Here is a 17,843-nt window from a genome sequence, read left to right as displayed (position 1 = left end):
CCACATCGACCTGAGGGAGGTGTCTTTTTCTGGGCTGTTGCATTACAGCAGTGGGATGTTCACCTCGCAAGTTTCCAGCTAAGGCAAAGGGAGTTATTAGTCACTCGTGTTTGCTGTGTCCACTTTTTTTTTTTTTTTTCTCCAATCTGGTGGTGGGACTAAACTGGGAAAAATCTATGACTCAAGCTTGAGGTTTTTTTGTAGCTCTCCTCGCTGTATTTTCTGTGCGTATATGTTCATCACTCAAAATTTTATTCCTAGTTCCATCTTCTGGCCTTCCCTTTCATTCTCAGGTGAAGTTGAAAATCTAAAATGTCAAAGGTCACAAAAAAAGAGCCCTGTTGGCAAAGCAAAAGAGAAAGCAGCAGCTCCACAATTAGCTTTGCAGCAGTCCAAACCATTTTCGCTGGCATGCCACTTTGAAGAAGATCAGAATATTAAGATGAATCGAAATGCGTCGGTACAATCAATTAAACCGAGCAGACGGGCTGATCACAGAATGACGAACATCAAGCTGCCGAGGTCAAAGTGACGTCGTTTCCATCCTGTTTAATGAGGCTTGTTTGTTTCCTGAAAGCACAAGCCTGCTGATTATGGTCACAAGACGGCCATGGTTTTCCCATTAAATCTCGTTAAAAGGCCTTTCATCCAGCAACCCAGAGAGATACTTAACTACCCACAAGCAAAGCGCATGGTTGGATATTACAAAAAAAGGGAAAGGCACTTTTTTAGTCATATGACAGAACAACACGTTATATGTGCTTTAAATCAAACTCCTGAACTGACTCAATAAACCCAAAAGCCACACACTAAAAAGTTTTTTGGGGGTAGATTTAAAGTTAGCGGTGTAACTTTGTCTTCCTTCCTCCCATCCATCACATGTGCAGGTTTTCTGCTAAGATGCTTGGAGCGTTGATTTGAGATGGGACCGAGCAAATCCACGGTTAAACCAAGCCGCGACGGACCTCTGCAATCTAACTAGTTGGCTGTCATTAGCTGTAAACCGACAGGTTCTCATCCAGATTACAGAAGGATTAACATGGATGAATTCAAGATGAGTGTTCTAGAGCCGGTTTAACTTTCTCAACCTCTCCCCTTGAGAGGTGAGCTGTGGCGGGATTCTTTCTGTAACACCGGGATTAAGACCGGTTTCACCTCCTTGCTTCCCTTCTGTCATTATGACAAGGGTGACTTTAGAGTGGCAGTTTCTTCACTCTTTTAATTGCATTTTAAACAACTATCTGCTGATTCCAGTGATCCACCTTTATCTACGTTTGTTTTTCCCCACCTAATTACAACACCGAGATTTGTTCTCATCTGCATGCATGTTCCATTTGCTTTCAGTTTGCCACATCACAGAAGGAGTTAGCAAAGCAGCAGGTGGAGGATCTGGATCTCCTCCGTAGGCAGCTGAAAGAAGCCCGGGAGGAATTAAAAGGGGCCTGCCTGCGAGAAGAGGAGCAGAAAGAAATGGCTGTGATTTTTAAACACAAATACACCGCCGCAATGGACAAGTTGCATAAGGTGCAAGGGCAGGTGAAATATTTGCTTGAGGAGCTGCAGTATTCCCAGCAACAGGTGAGAGATGCTTAATTGCATTATGTAGAGCTTGTTTTCACTCAACAACTCGTTTTTTTTTAATTGGCAGTTAAGAGAGTCCCAACAGGCCACCCATTTAATGGACGAAGAACTATCGGAGCTGAAGCGGCGCCACCACGACAAGGTGGGCCAATGGGAGAGCTCGCAAGAAGGCCTCAAGCAATTGACGGACGAGCTCCACGTCAGTCAAAATCTGCTGACAGAGAGCCAGCAAACTGTGCATCACTTGAGAAGCCTTGTGTGCAACCTGCAAGGTCAAGTGGACACGCTCAAGGAGCAGGTCAGCATTTTTTTTGCATTTCTACATAGAAAAGATCTTTGATGCCCTGACCTCAACCCTATCATTTAAAATTGTATTGAACTAGAAAAAAAAGTAGGAAAAAAAAAAATATATATATATATCGGCGGTATCCCACATTCTCCAAAACTACTTGCACTGTGCCGTTATGCGTGTGAACGCTGGCACGTGCCGCAAAATCTTTTACCCACTCTTTTTCTGCCCCCCGCCCCTTTCTTTTAATATAACTACGTCACGCAACAGATGAATCATCTTTATTACGGAGAAATTTAATTTGGATGAACTTAACTGCTGCTGCCAAGGTCAGACGGGAAGAATGTCATTTTAATCCAATCAACTTTAATCTGTTGGTTATAAAAGAGTTAGGCTGCTGAAGAATGGCTGTATCTCAAGCCCTTTATTACGCCGGCTAATGACTTTGATTGTGAGGCGCCTATCAAGAGGTTAGGAGTTCTTATGAAGCTTCTGGATGCTCCTACTTACTCTCTGCACTGTGCTTGACACAGCTTGCCAAATAGATTACAAAAGGGAAATATTGTTTCTATATCATCCAAAAACAAATGTAAGAAAAGTGTTCACTATGCTATATGGCACAGATGCAGTTGTTCACGTTGCAAATAGCAGTCCTCAGAATTTATTCAATTTGAGTATGTACGAGTACATTGCTGGCACATGATTAAAATGTGATACACTGATGTATTATTTTTAATTTTCCCCTCAAATTGTGAGTTGACTACATTTTTTTTCCCCATCATATGCAACCAATCTCGTTCAGATGAAGTTCATTCAAAGGATTTGTTTTTTCCTGTGTACACTATAGTTATACACTTATAAGCATAAGTATACTATAAGCAAACAGATGACAATGTTTCCAATGGATCTTTGACGGGGATCTTTTCTTTCCCTCTCGTACACATAGTGCTCCAAGTTGAGTGCGATGCAACAAAACACATTTCCAAGGGCAGCAAAACACTGCTTTTCAGTGTAGCGATAAGCAACTCTTTGACATATCCTCGCAACGACTTTTTCCTCTCGTCTTTATCTCTGCTCTCCCCTGCATGTAGAAAGTCGTGTTGGAGTGTGACCTGCGACTTTATCAGCAGAGTCACTCTCACGTGAACAAGGACTACCTGTGCATGCAAAGTAACGAGCAGAAGCTGCAGAAGGTAAGGCCGCTATTATCATCTCATCCAAATAATAACATACACGTTCCGTGTTTTGGAGAGATTCCATAATGGACCAATGCATACATCTCTGTAGGTTGCAGCTGAGCTTGTGACAGTGACAAATATAGTGATGTCCTCACCTTTTGTGTGTGTGTGTGTGTGTGTGTGTGTGTGTGTGTGTGTGTGTGTGTGTGTGTGTGTGTGTGTGTGTGTGTGTGTGTGTGTGTGTGTGTGTGTGTGTGTGTGTGTGTGTGTGTGTGTGTGTGTGTTTTAGCGTTGCAGTGAGCAGGTGAAGCGCCTTGTGGAGTGTGAAAAGGTTATTCTACAGATGAAATCAGAGCTGGAGAGACAGTAATAATGGCATCTATATGAAAACTCTTGCTGATCCCAGTTCTGTCCTTGTCCTTCTTCTAATGCCCTTCCCACCCCCACTTCTGCTGCTTGCCCCCCCTACCACTTGCTACTTTATAGTCTACTTACCAAACGGCACACGATAGTGGACTTTATGAAGCATGCTAAATTTAACATCATCTCTTTAAATTTTTTTTTAATTCTGAGAAGCCGCTATGTGGTTTCATTTCTCATTTCAGCGTGTTAGTTGGAACTTAGTGACGCTTTGCTTACATTGCTGTTGGGGGGGGGCATTTAAGGCTCACTTTATTATTTTTTTTTTATCTTCTCAGAAACCAAGAACAAGCCAGTCTTGTGATGTCCTGCCGTGCACACCTAAACCGGCGTGGATATTTGGAACAGGAAGTGGCACAACTCAAAGAGGAGGTTGCACACTTACAGCTTGACCTTGCAAACAGTCAAAAGGTATTTCTGCTGATAGACAGGGAGTCACATCAAGTTGACTGCATTGTATGTAATCAATTTATATCTCTCTGTCCACAATAACAGTGTGAGTTTGCCCACAATGTCTTAATATAGTATTGAGGCCAAATGTGGGGCATTGATAATTAAACACTAATACACACCCGCTGTGCAGACATCCACACACATACACAAAACTCAGCAATCATGTGATTGTCTCATGCTTGCCTGCCAGAAACAAATTGTCTTGTTATTAATTAAAGTACTAAACAGTGCCAAAGCTGGTGAAATTGACTTCAATTACGGGCTCAATGGGACACTTAATATTTAAATGACTCAACGTGGCGGCGCCCGTTGCCTGGCAAAGTGCCAACATTTCTGGCAGTCATAAGTATCACATGCCAGTGAGTGTGGTGTGTGTATCCTTGAATTGCAGTGGCGTATTAGTGGAAACATGTATTGGTGTGTCCTCTGTGAAACAAATGTATCATATGCACACACAAACACACTCATTCATTCGCACAAGCCCGTATGAAATCATAGTGTCAGCAAAAAAGTATTTATTCAGCCTGTGGAGTTTCATGTAATGACTCTCCTCCGCCTTGTAAGGACATGTATTAGGGCCATGCATTATGTACATATTTCTGATCATTTTTTATCATGACTAAAATGTATGTAATTACACATGAGGGGAACTCTCTTCTATTTTGAACACAGCTACTGCGGATTGAGTGTGTGTGTGTGTGTGCGTGCGTGTGTGTGTGTGTGTGTGTGTGTGTGTGTGTGTGTGTGTGTGTAGGCAATAAAAAATATCGAATTAATTATTATGATTAATTATGCTTTAATCTCATATTCTAATAAAAATTCACAAACTAAGACTTTGAGTTCCAGGAAATTACAAACTTAATGGTGCATGGCTAATCAGTGGAATACACCAAGGAAAGATTTTATTTTTTAAACATTTTCAGGGGAGTCAAGCACCAATTCCAAAATACATTATACATTCACGGTGCTCTAAGTGTAAACACCATTATTGTTTATCCCCCCCCCCCCCCTCCAAAAATGCTGTAGGGGTGCATGAATCTCCTCCGCCAGTCAGAGGAGGCTCTCCAGGAAGCCAAGCAAGAGGCCGCAAGAAGTTGCAGAGAGGTGGACGTTCAGAGGCAGGAGGTACGAAGACTGGAAAATGTCATGCACAAAGAGGAGGAGAACCTGAAAAACGCTCACAGGGAGAAACAGAGTCTGAGCACTCAAGTCAGGCAGCTGAGTCAAGAGCTTGAGGAGCTGCATTGCAAACATCAAACAACAGGTAGCAGTTTCACAATGTGACACTTACTGAGGTGTATTATGTCTACAAAGTGTGGCTCAAATGTTTTGCTCAAACCTCTGACTTTGTAATATGAAGCAAGTTGAGTGATGGCCATGTTTTGATGAGTTGAATGATGAGAAATTTTGCAAAGTTTGCATTTCTCAAGTCAGTGGCATCCATATTTGGTTGTGATAAGCAAAAGATTGAAAATGTGCGCTGCGCTTTCGGTGAATAGCCTCAAGTCGAAGTAGATGAAGGGTGAAGAGCAGAGGCTCCAGAGTGAATCTTGAGGCACTCCACATTTAAGGTAGAAGTGGCCCTAATGGAATACTTTGAAAATGTTCACCGCATCTGACTATAAATGATCTTCTGTAGGAATTTTAGGAATTTTCTCTTTAAACTTTTTACAATGAGAAATATAATTTTTTTTTACATGCACTTTAAAGAAACAGTTTGTGGAATGTTTTGGTTTTTCAATGTTCATTATTTTAAACAAACACTATTCATTTCAATAAAATATAAAAAAAAAGGTGGATCACATTTTTAAAAGTATTTTTATTTATTTTTTTATAATTTTTTATACAATTATAGGTATAGTAATTGCTAATTATATTACACGAGTCACGCCTCACAACAGCATTCATAACAAATGCAATTTGTCATTTGAGGGAATTCTAGAAGTCATTTGTGATGATGACATTTTGCTGTCTGCACACAACTTAATTCTAGTTAACTCTCGATCAGAAGGGGGGAGTTCATTTGATTTTCTTCCGTTTGACTTTTTCCAACTGCTGCTGAAATTTGGGGCCTTGTCGGCAATCAGAATCCAACTGCACGCAAATGAAACCACGCGGTGTTCATCTGCCTTGTGCTCCAGAAGCTCACTGCTGCTCGCGCCCTCCATTGCTTATCTCAAATTAGCCGGCAGCGCCTACAACCGTGAGATTTGGTTGCAAGCTGTCTGCACGTGAAGCACACACACACATATACTGTGACAAGAGGTTTTATTTAATGGATTCTTTAGCGCATGGTAATGATGTGTGTGCATGTGCATGCATCGCAATGGCCTTTGTAGTCGTGTGTTGTTGCAGGACTAGCGATGTATGGCTTTTTCTCTGGGCACAGAAATGTCTCATTAAGAATTAACGTACACATTTTCGGTCATACTGGGCAAACACCTCTCTCTTGGCTACGCACGCACGCACACACGCGCAGGAAAAATAACAGCCATTTTTCCACCACTCCCACCGCTTTAATTAGCACAAGCACACTTGCTCTCGGAGGTACAAACGCACACATCCACACAATCACCTATTGTCCGCCGAGAGATGAATCTGAGGTCTCTGTCTGTGGCAGCGGGCTCGCTCGCTGAACACTGCTCATTAACAAGATCGAGACAGAAAGACAACGCTGTGTGGCTTGGCCTTTGTCTGTGATCAAAACGCATGGCCCCGACTCTTCGCTCAACACAAAACCGCATATTATGCTGCCTTTATCCTCCGCAGACACAATCTAGCAATATAGGGCGCCTTTGTAATGACTCCAGAAGAATAAATATGTATTGTAACAAAACACAGGGCATTGTTTACCTGGTGTGAATAGACTGGGTTAGAATTTACTGCCGTGAACAAAACAGCCTTTTATGAACATGAGACCCTGAATAACTTCATTGAACTGTGATCAGAACTTAGTTTTCTTGCTTGATTAAAGCAAGTCAGGTCGGAAATCACTTGAGCTAACCAGAGCTCATCTGCACATATTGTTAGGGTTGAATAGATTAGGTTGATCATATTATGTTGGAATGTAATCAGTAATAATTAACCTAAGCTTGTCCTGTTTTAACAAAGTAGTAGAACAAAGTGCTAAGATCCTTTGCACTGATTGACCAACTGTCGAAGACGCAATCAAAGTTGTTCTGTTTACTCAACATCGTAAAACAACCCCTGCTATGATGTGATCAGAGGCCAGGGGTTTCACCCCCATCCTGCCCACTCACACGACACCCTGTGTCTCTCAATAAAAAGGCTCTTGCAAGATGCCCGAGTCAGACCTCATTCGATGATCGCTGTATGCACAGCGACGAATGACTCTCCACTTGCAAGTGTTTAAAAAGGCATACTGTCTCCCGTTGTGGTTCTTGCAAAAATAAGTTAGAGTCGGAACATCCCTAACACATATGGTAAGTTAAATGTAGTCCAGAGCGTGCAGATAAAACCTTTTTACTGGATGTTATTTAGTTTTTAATAACAACATGAACCAAAATACAAAATGCATTTTTTTTTTTCTCCACGCTTTCATTTTTTTGTCCGTCTGACTAAAGATGACGAAATGACGACACAGTGCATGTGACGGCATATATTTGTATGTGTGTTTTCTTCTTTATGATCCCTGGGCACACAAGTGCACAGGCCCCTCTCCTTCAATTCACCTCTATTAGTACTCGCGATAATCCCATTTCACATTCTATCGATCCCCAAAACCGTTGTTCACCGGAACCGGCAGCAAATACTGGAATTTCTCCCCATCGCTTCACCGCCGTTGTTCTTTATTACACAAAGAGGCCACCCCCTTTTTTGTGCCAGAGCCTTGCAGAAATATGAATTATAAATGTATAGCTAATAAAATTGAGGGAGGGTGGGTCACAGAGAGATGGGAAAAGAGCAAGATAGAGAGAAGTGGTTGGTAGAAACATCAGAGAAAATGACTCCTTTACAAGAGTCTATTGATCAGTTTCTATCAAAGGGGGATGTCAGACATCAGATTACCTGGCAGTTTGAGCATTAGGTGCTGTGTGTTATAGCCCCGGGCCCTTGTACCGCTGCCAAAGGATTGTAAATAAAGCGGAGAGGAGAGAGCAAGAGGGGAGTTTGTTGGGGCGGATGCTTGTGGGAGTTTTCCAATCCTATATATATGTGTGTGTTATTTGTCTTTGAGAGCCAGCGTGCTGTATTTGTGTGTTGAACAGCGTGCGCAAAGACACCTATTGGCTTCTACCCGAAAGCAGTCTTGCAAGTCCGTGAAACTTCTGAAACATAGCGAAAGAGTCTTGGGAGGCTTTGGGTCGTCTCGCGGGAGCACCTTAGCCCGCTACGAATCCCGCAACAAAGCCAAAGGAAGCTCCTATGAAGCCGTTTGAATCTTTTATGAAGGCCCGGGCCGGCCCTGCCCAAACACTGACTCTAGGTCGGCCAGGTTTTCATCCCTGTCATGTTAAAGGTTAGCTCAGAGTGCTTGGTAATCTGACCGTGGATCTGTGATGCCACATGACGGGCTTTGAAGCTCACACGGAAGGAACGAGGAGAGCCGTATCTTTTCGACTAATGTCATACTCGCAAAATGTGAAGCCAGTAATACAGGGTCAAGAAAGTGAGAGTGTAAGGAGAGCCAAGATCTTAGATTGGGGGTTTTATGTCATAACGTAACATGAATACACTAAAAGCACCTCATAAAAGATTGTAAATCTTAAGATTATGGACTAGTGTTCCAGGTACCCAAGTGTAGTGGAGTCCAAAATGCTTTGTGAATTCATAATAGAGGCGGAAGTGCAATTATCTATTCATTTTATTATTAATGTATCTATTTATTTATTATGTTTTAACAATTTGATTATTAAATTATCGTGCATGCTTTAATTGTTAAACTAACATATCATTTGAATATTTTTGAGAAAAAAATAAAGAAACAAAAAATAACAGTTGACCAGATTTTTATCATGTTTAACCAAAAGTTAAGTACTTTTTTTTTCCAGTATATACAGTACAACCTACAGAGATGAATACATGCATGTATTTTCACTCGCCTGACTTCCTTGCTGGCACCGTGGTTCGGTTCCCACAGAGTCAAATTGCGAGCATGAATGGTTTTCCATCTATATATATGCCTATGTAACCAGTCCCTAGTGTAATCTGGCTTTTGCACAATGTCCGCTGGAAAAAGCCTCCTGCTGTCTAGCATAGAAAATGGATAAGTGACGTCACAAAAAGAGCAGAAATGCACATTGAAGGTCAAACAACCACCATGCATGACGTTGCCATATCTCATGTACGAGTCCCCGTTTAGTTGCAAGTACCAGCGGTAGGTGTTTGGACCAGTCTTTGCTGCAGATTGCTCCGTCCACAGTGCTTTTCGCTAAGGTAAAGCGCCAACCTTGATTTCAAACTCTTACTTCTCTGCTTTATTGATTATTGAGACTCAAAGCAAACGTTCACCTTGAGCTGAAATAGTCAGCAAAGCACACGTGCACACATTAGTCGTATTTGTGAAGCATTAACTATTAAATATTTATTCGCGACGCCTCATTTTCTCCAGGAATCCAATTTTGATGGTTTCAAATCTTCCAAATCATAAATGAAACATATTTTATTAAATGTAGATTTTCCACCTCTCTTGCTATGTGGTTTGAGGTCTTAAATCAAGTCTGTTTGCCTATCGCAACATAGCGCCAGCACTAAAAGCATCACATCAACTGCTCTATTCCACATACTCTAATACACATTCATTTTCACAAAGTCAAGGTCTGGCCTGTAAATATTCGGCACGCACGCAAGCACGCACGCAAGCACGCACACACACACACCTCTGCATATAAAGCGCTCACTTCTCCTCAATATTCAGCAGCCTTGGCCACTGACGGCTGACAGTTTATGTTGTGTTCAGTGAATACTGAATTTAGTGAAAAGGTTTTAAAAACCTATGAGGCAACATTGACTCACAAAACAGCATAACCCGCACAAGAAATAGGAGGGGTAAAGGATGAAAATTTTACCCACAACTGAAAAGGTCTTGCAAAGCAAAGGCAAGCAAATCAAGGAAGCTGACCGGTGGTTTATTATGCAGCCACTCAGTGTGCTGCACCACTAAGTGTGGGACAATGGCTTTTTATTGCATGTAGACGGAAGATGGAGCTGGAAAAGGAACATGATTGAAGCGCTGCAGTGTGTGAGCGCTAATAGTGTGGTCAGGGTAAAGAGTGCCATCTATTGACAAAGCAGGAGATGCCTTCTTTTCATTCAAAAAGACTATATATATATACATGTGTGTGTGTGTGTGTGTGTGTGTGTGTGTGTGTGTGTGTGTGTGTGTGTGTGTGTGTGTGTGTGTGTGTGTGTGTGTGTGTGTGTGTGTATATATATTGTTTTTATTAATTATGTTCTGAATTGCTTGGAATTTTACCATTTTCGTCTTATAATGCCTCATCTTGCTTTATTCTTGCTCAGTGAAGGCGTTGGCAGCCCGTTCAGAAGAGGCAAAGCGCATGGCGGCGTGTCTGAATGAGGAAGAGCAAGCAGGAAACAAAGCACGGTAGGCACGAGAAACTTCCTTTTCTTTCCCATTCACCCCCGCTGTGCATGCTTCAAAAGTTCCTCATGGGCAACACATAGTAGGCAGTTCAAGTGAATATGCGCTAAACAAGACTTAACGAAATAAAATGGTCCGATGTACAAAAATGATGAAATTAAAAAGATTAAGGCCGAGCATCAATCGAGAGATCTCATCATGCAAGTTACATTTGAATGTAACATGCATAATGAGACATGTGAGTGCACAGAGTTCAAAGTTCAGAGGCGAGGCCTCTAGTTGACCCCGACGCGCCGCTAAGAGCTGTGGCGATGACATCAGCAAAATATGAATTGCGTGTGTGTGTGTGTGAGTATAGATGTGTCGTTGTGGTTGTGGCTTTGGCTTCCACATGACCTCACTGCAACAAGAGTGTAAGAGAAGCTTGTGGAACTTTTTCTTTATAGTCAATCGACAATTTAAAAGTCAACGTGGAACCTTTCTAGGTTTTCATTGTGAATGATGGGACTTTATTAAGTTCCAAGCCATTCTAGGTGGTGCACGGTGAAACAATCGCTGCGTCTGCATATTACATTTGGAGAGCGCCGCTGTTTACGCTTAACTCGATATTATCTAATAAGTGCAAAGACATGAAAGTTTTTTTTTTTTTTTTTTTAAAGCAACAACACCATGCTAATGGCTTCCATCTGTGCAGTGGGAAATCCCCTCCTTTCTCCATGGGATGCCTCCGTCTCCTTTCCTTTCTAGCTTTGACTCTCTTCTTCCTGTCATATGTTTTCTCCATGGACCAATCTATCAGTCGTATGCTTTCCTTTTTTGTTTTGGCTGTTCTGCTGTTGTTTTTACCACTGCATTATGCTACTAATCACGCACAAACATGTTGTTGCATGGAAACATACTGTGAATCAAAATATCATTGTTCAGATTTTTTTCCGTTCATGAGCAAAAAAATAAAAGAAATAGCTTGACACCAAACCTATTGAATTATTCGATTTAATACTTCTATGACAATGCCAAGCATTACTTTCCAAAGGGAGAATTTTTGATGTGCTCTTCTATTGGATTTTGTTGAATTTGGCAAATGAGTATACGAGCCCATTTTCCACTTCACTACTTTTTAGATTTTCAAGTTTAAGTGAATAAAAACAAAACAGTTCTATCATGTAAATCAAATTTATAGTTGTAGCTTTAACACAGTCTTGCCTACTCATTTGCTGTATTATTTTCACAGAAAAATCCATAACAAAGTAACTTCCCATCACTATCCCAAAGTTGTTGTATGCTCGGAAACACATCATTCCTTACTATCTTGTTGTTTAAGGCTTTGGATGATTATTGTGGATGCTTTGTTTTGGTGTGTATGCATTTGTGTTGGGATGGGTGGTGTTGAGGCCCACTGATCGGCCGGAGCCAGGCTGCGGTTCGTGGAAATGGTAATCATTTGTTGTATTGATCCTGCTGTAGCCCGGATAGCTGGCGAACACACACACACATACACACACACGTACACACTAACTGACTCGCATACAGACAGTGAGCGCGCAGTCGTGTAGCAGGAATGGACCCTTTGGTATTGATCCCCATCACATTCTCTTAGCTCGACTGCCACACGTGCAAGTACACACACAAACACAGACATTTTACCCAAGCAAGAATTTACTCAAACTTCATGGTGTCATCAATGTATACTTTATTTTCGGTAAAAGTTCATGTTAATGCATTTGGAAGAAAATAAATAACAAAAGTCCATAGATATGTGCTTTACCTACCAGCGGACTGGCATATACTATATAGAGACAGACAAGCATTCACACAATGAACGGAACCCACATTGTCAGAAACTACACCATTTTGTGTCAAACTGAAGGTCCGGGGGCCAGATACGACCCACCAAATCATTTCATGTTGTGCATCGACTTCATGTCTCAATACTAAAATTGTCTTCACTTGTAAAAAATAGATTGTATCTCTTAAAAATATAGGTATTCTGATTGTGTGTGTTTGTTTGGGCTATGTTTAGAGTCATGGCTCACGGACTGGAATTGGAGGTTGCAGAACTCAAGAGGAAGGCCGACGTAGCGAAAAGGCATTCGCAAGCCCAGGTAAGTGAAAACAAATTTATGCACACCGATGAAGGCATCACATACAAAAATAATGTATGGCACTCATTGAAAAGCAAATGGATGTCATGTTTCCTTGGCTGTGTACTTGTTTTATTTTTGAGTCCTTCCTCACCTTTTGACTCAAGGTCTCCCTCACATCACATTCAATCCTTCCTCCCTCATTTTCTACCTTTTTGATGATTAGTGGCATATATCCAGCGCTAGAGCCCAGATTATCTTGTCCAAAGGAGGGAGGGGTGCGTGCCAGGTTAATTCTGGGTGTAATATTCCCTAATGTTCTGACTGCAAGCGGGAACAATCTTAGAGGGAGAGCAGTTGTCAAAGCTGAGCTGGCGTTGTACAAAGACAGAATAGATCGTTAAGGGCAAAGACTGAAGCCATGTTCATTTAGATTCGACAAAATTTAAATTCTGTCCTAAGCTGCTGTCTTGGATTTTGATTTTACATTTGTTTCCATATCTATCCTTTTTCCTTCTTTTGCGCTCCCCCTTTTTTTTTTTTTAAACTCTGCCCTTTAGAATCATGCAATTTATATAGCTTGGGTTATGCCTTGTCTTCTCATAGACAATGCTTATTAACCACTGTATTCAATGAGATGATGTCAAGCAGTAATGAAGGACATAAAATATGTTTTTGCTGTTTAGACAACCATTGCTGTGGCGACTTTAATCAGTCTCATACTTGTTGATTTTTAAGGCTTCTACTTGTAAAGGTGAATGACTTGTGTGAGTGAGTCAAGATTGTGTTGTTTGTCTTTTTGTGTTTGATGGCTGCACCTGCACTCCAACACAGTCCCCTTTATCTCCCCTTATGCATCCACTCTGCCTTTCATCATCTCAGCGGCAGGTGAGCTTTTTGCCCAATGCGCATTTGGAAAAACACTGTTTAAACACCGTCATGATGGGTGTTGTGAATATGACTCCTTCATTAGACTTCCAATCTCTTTTATTGACTTTGAGAAGATGAAATGTCCGCCGGTGGGAAAAAAATAAATAAAATCAAAGGGTTTGAAATAGTAAATGGTACACTACAGTGGCTTATAGAGGAAATCTATATGACAAATTGCCTTGGTGCACAGTAGCTGAACTTCAGATAGCTCTCTCCATACGTCTGTGTGTGTTTGTGTGAATATGAGGTTACACACGTGGGGAAAATTCTGCGTACCATTGTGATAAACAAAATGAAATAAACTGATAAAATTCAGACATTGATTTTTGGATGGTGCAACGGAATTATAAAACAAAAAAAGATGATGGCACATTTTATTAATATGTTGTCACTCAAACTTATCAGGTAATGATTGCAATCCAGTAATTTTTCCACTGCTTCTCGTGAGGAGGGATCTCAAGTTTGAAGGGTGCCTTCTTCAGACTTGATGTTTCAGCTCCTTTCACAGAATTCAAATCACAGGAAGGAAGCAAGAAGGCCATTTGACTATAGTTGTTTTTGTGCAAATGTGACTCGGCTTTCTGACACTTGGCGGCCTCTTTAAGTCCAAAATGTCTTGAGCTTTCTTTCTAGTCTGCACTGATTCAAACTTCCTGTCTTTCACAGGTGCAGTGCTCCTTTCTTTGTATACATTTTCTCTGAAGCTTTGTTGACTTTTAATTTTTTTGAAACCACCAATTTTGCCTGCACGCCTACATGAGTGCATGCATGAGATGGGTATTTGCTAGCCAGTCTCTGATCTAACATAAGGGCAATGATTTGCATGATGTCGGCTCATCAGCGTGCGATTCTCCAAAATGCACACAACCACAGGGTGCTACCCCTCCGCATGGTTCCATTTTAAATATGATTCATGTAAACATGAGCTATGTTGTGTGCCTTCTGCTTTAAACACATTAGCAGTGGCATTTTCTCTCCTCAATCAGGAGACACAAACATGTCATTAGTGCGGTCACCTAAACTTTTTAGGCTTGCGGGAAGTCTTAATGAGAATTGACCAAAATGATTTCAGATGGCAAAAAGTTGATAAACATGACTTTACTCCCTTCCCAAAAGAAAAAAAAAAATCTTTCAAGTCATTGACATTGATGTCTCTACAATTAGATGTTTAATCGCACTGGGGAAGCTACAGGGAAAAAAGCGGAATGATTAACAAAAAGAAAAAAAAGAGCAGCCGAGCGTATTTGCAATATGCACACGATTGACCGTTTTTGTGTGGTTGACTACTGGGTAATGGAGTTTGTGCCTTCACTTTCACAAGTCCAAAACTTTAGAATAACCTTCCCCTTTCAATCTTTTTACACTTTCACCCAGTAGTTAAGGTTACTTTTTAATAGCTTGTTGTTGGCTTTGACTATAAATGTTGCCCTTTGTCGTCCACAACAACTAGGACTGCCATGCGACAGTGATTTTTAAATTCCACATGCTTGTGACAATGTACCATAAATTCATGTTACATCACATAATTAAACAGGATTAACTTAGATGATTTCCATTTTTCGGCCTCGCTATCATTGGCAGCTTTTGTAGTAGCATCATAGGAAGAAAAAGAAAAAGCAAGACACACTTAAGGTCTTGCAAACATCTCATGTGATGTCACATCTTTTTTCAGAACATTTGAAAGTGCCAAATTTCATGGGATTTTAACCCTGACTTTAATGACTCAAATGAGCTATTTTTATTGTGTTGCTTATAAAAGCCTAATTATATCACATTCAGCCAGCCGCTAAGTGCTTTTTGGAATACTAATCAAAAAGCTCCTCTTGCCTTTGAATTGGAATGAAAAACGCTTAACCTTGATTAATCATAGCCTCATTCACAAACTTTTCATCAAACATCATTGTCCAACCTCTGATCAGAAATACACACTGTTTCCACAAACTTTAATGTTTTAATTGAATTTTTTCCCCGTTTTCATCATCTTGTCATCTTACCAACAATGATAAAAGGCATCACCTAAACGAGATGCTAAAATTTCAGTCTTCTTTTTTATTCATAAAGATTGAAAGGAAAAAAAACGAAAACAACTTCTCCGACTACTTTTGAGTCTGACAGGCTGTGTCACGGGGAAAATTGATCAATGTCAAATGAACCGAGAATGAAAGAACTCTATTTCTATGTAGTCAGCATACATCTTTCCATAAAGCTATAAACAAACGGTATTATTGAGTTAAATCATACCTAAACATTGAAGTTCACGTATAAAAAAAAATGTCAGCTGTTTTCCAAATATATGTTTGTGTGGGACAAACTTCTCCTGAACCCTGGTGAAGTTGCAGCCCAGCAGGCGGGACTCAAGTCGACAGGGAGCCTCAGTAATGGCGGCCGGCTGATAAACAAGTCGAAAAGGCGCATAGGGGGAGTGTGTGATGAAAGGACTGGGAAAAGGAGCGGGGCCATACAGCGGCGGCAGACGACCATAATTAAAGAAGCCATCATCAGCATCATTAATATGCTAGATCTGCTGTGGTCCACTGACTAGTCTAATGGAGAACATGTCATCATCGTCGCCATTAGTGAGAGTAGGACACACACAAATACACGCACTCGCAGACTTAATGTTGGGTCATGACATGATTATCACCATTAAGCCTTGAGTGGGAAGACCTGCTTTGGAAGCCTCATTCTCTGCTCGCCATCCTATGCACATATAAAGTGTGCAAACACACACGCACACACAGATCTTTAATTCATACCCTGTGAGTGATAAGCATGCATATCTAAGTGATGTCAGGCCTGTTGGGTCTTTTAATTAGACAGAATGAATGAATGTTTTATAAAAATGTGTTTAACAATAAATGTGATCATTAATTTGATGAAAGGATGTGCTCTGATGAGCAATGAGTTGAAAAGACTAATGGCTCGTGTTCGTCTCTGATGATTGCGACCACCGGACGAATATCCCTTTTTACGTGTGTCCTCAATTGCATGTTAGGAACTTCTTTTGTTTGCTCACTTTGTTTTGTGGTAGATAGCTTGAACAGCTTCGATATTCTGTTGAATGTTTTGGTGTTCAGGTACCGGCCTTATTTGAAGGTATAAGTATGTCCATTTACATTAGCATATATTGAATCAAATAATTTCTACAATTAATTGGTGAGATATTGATAGATTTCCTCCCCAAAATGATTTGATTTCTAAATTCTTCCACTATTGGTGTGTTCCACTTTGTAACTCCAATCATGCCAAGTCAAGTAAAAGATTGTCTTGAAATCTATTTCTTTTCCAATAAAAGGCTGTGCATATTTGAAAAGATTACTGTAGAGTCCAAATGTTCCATCTTTCTAAGCATAAAAAACAGTAGCAGCAGTGGCATCACTAAAAGTGTCCCGATGCATTTTGGTGCCCCTTTTAGCCCCTATCATCTGCTAAAATATTTGTGCAACAAAACCAATCTAAATGTTAAGCAGATTTGCGTCCTTACAACCACCCAGCCAGCCAGCCGCCCCCGCCTGCAATCGCACCTCCTTTTGCCCCCTTTTTACCTCTCCCTCCTTCTTTCCAAACGCACGCACACACACACACACACACACAATTGCACATCATCTCAGCGCCTCACTTGACAATGGTGAAAACAGAGTGATGGGGTGTAATTTAGTCCTAATCGCAACATCAAACTGGCGCTGCGATTTACATCCCAGCATCGGCCGACTTGGTCAGACAGTCGGGAGGGAGGTGTTAATGTGAGACTAAAGTAATTACTGTCATTACAACGTTTTGCTTGCTTGTGTAAAGTGAATGTGTGTGGCCGTGCACACGTGTGGCAGTGCGGATATTGGTCTTTTATTGTTTTGGATGTGTTTTTGTAAACCTCTAACAAAGTATGAATTTAAATGAGCGACTTTAAAGTTTTTTCACTAAATATACACCGGGTGGCTTTTGGAAATGTGTGTAGATTTTGTACTGTTTCGATTGGCAATAAAAAATAATTTAAAAGTAGTTTGTTTTATATTAAAAACAAAAATGGATAACATACCTGATTCATTTTATTTTTATGTTTGCGCAATGTTGATTGAATTGTTGACATAGTGTTATTTTATGATTGAAGTGAGTATATATTCTGGCAAAATCAAGATTGCAAGTAACTTTCCATAATATATTCTGTATTTCTTTTATGTGATAACCAAAATACATATGCAGGCACATGGGACATAACTTTTTTTTTTTAGGTTATTGGCATGATTTTCTTTTTTTACCTTAAAAGCTGTTTAAATCATGTTCTTTTCATGTTTGCAAGGTTTTGTGGGTAGAACGTGTTGGATATCAAGGTGTTTCCAGGGCGATAATAG

At 40.6% G+C, this 17,843-nt stretch overlaps 1 protein-coding gene across 6 annotated transcripts in view; it reads left to right on the top strand.

Moving 5' to 3' along the window:
• The window catches only part of LOC147041869 (uncharacterized), a 102,446-nt gene that overhangs the window by 44,288 nt on the left and 40,315 nt on the right, over positions 1-17,843 (top strand). For all 6 annotated transcript variants that reach the window (XM_085939516.1, XM_085939517.1, XM_085939515.1 and 3 more), the window contains exons 8-15: positions 1,345-1,578; positions 1,649-1,879; positions 2,962-3,063; positions 3,338-3,414; positions 3,747-3,879; positions 4,948-5,185; positions 10,402-10,486; positions 12,504-12,585. In XM_085939516.1, coding sequence (XP_085795642.1) covers positions 1,345-1,578; positions 1,649-1,879; positions 2,962-3,063; positions 3,338-3,414; positions 3,747-3,879; positions 4,948-5,185; positions 10,402-10,486; positions 12,504-12,585 — 1,182 coding nt within the window. The remainder of the gene's footprint in view (positions 1-1,344; positions 1,579-1,648; positions 1,880-2,961; positions 3,064-3,337; positions 3,415-3,746; positions 3,880-4,947; positions 5,186-10,401; positions 10,487-12,503; positions 12,586-17,843) is intronic.

The sequence above is a fragment of the Syngnathus leptorhynchus genome, chromosome 19 (assembly GCF_054491065.1).
Source record: "Syngnathus leptorhynchus isolate UIUO chromosome 19, UIUO_Slep, whole genome shotgun sequence".
Taxonomy (NCBI): domain Eukaryota; kingdom Metazoa; phylum Chordata; class Actinopteri; order Syngnathiformes; family Syngnathidae; genus Syngnathus; species Syngnathus leptorhynchus.
The sequence above is the reverse complement of the archived record's forward strand: the minus strand, read 5'-3'. Positions and strand labels throughout refer to the sequence as shown.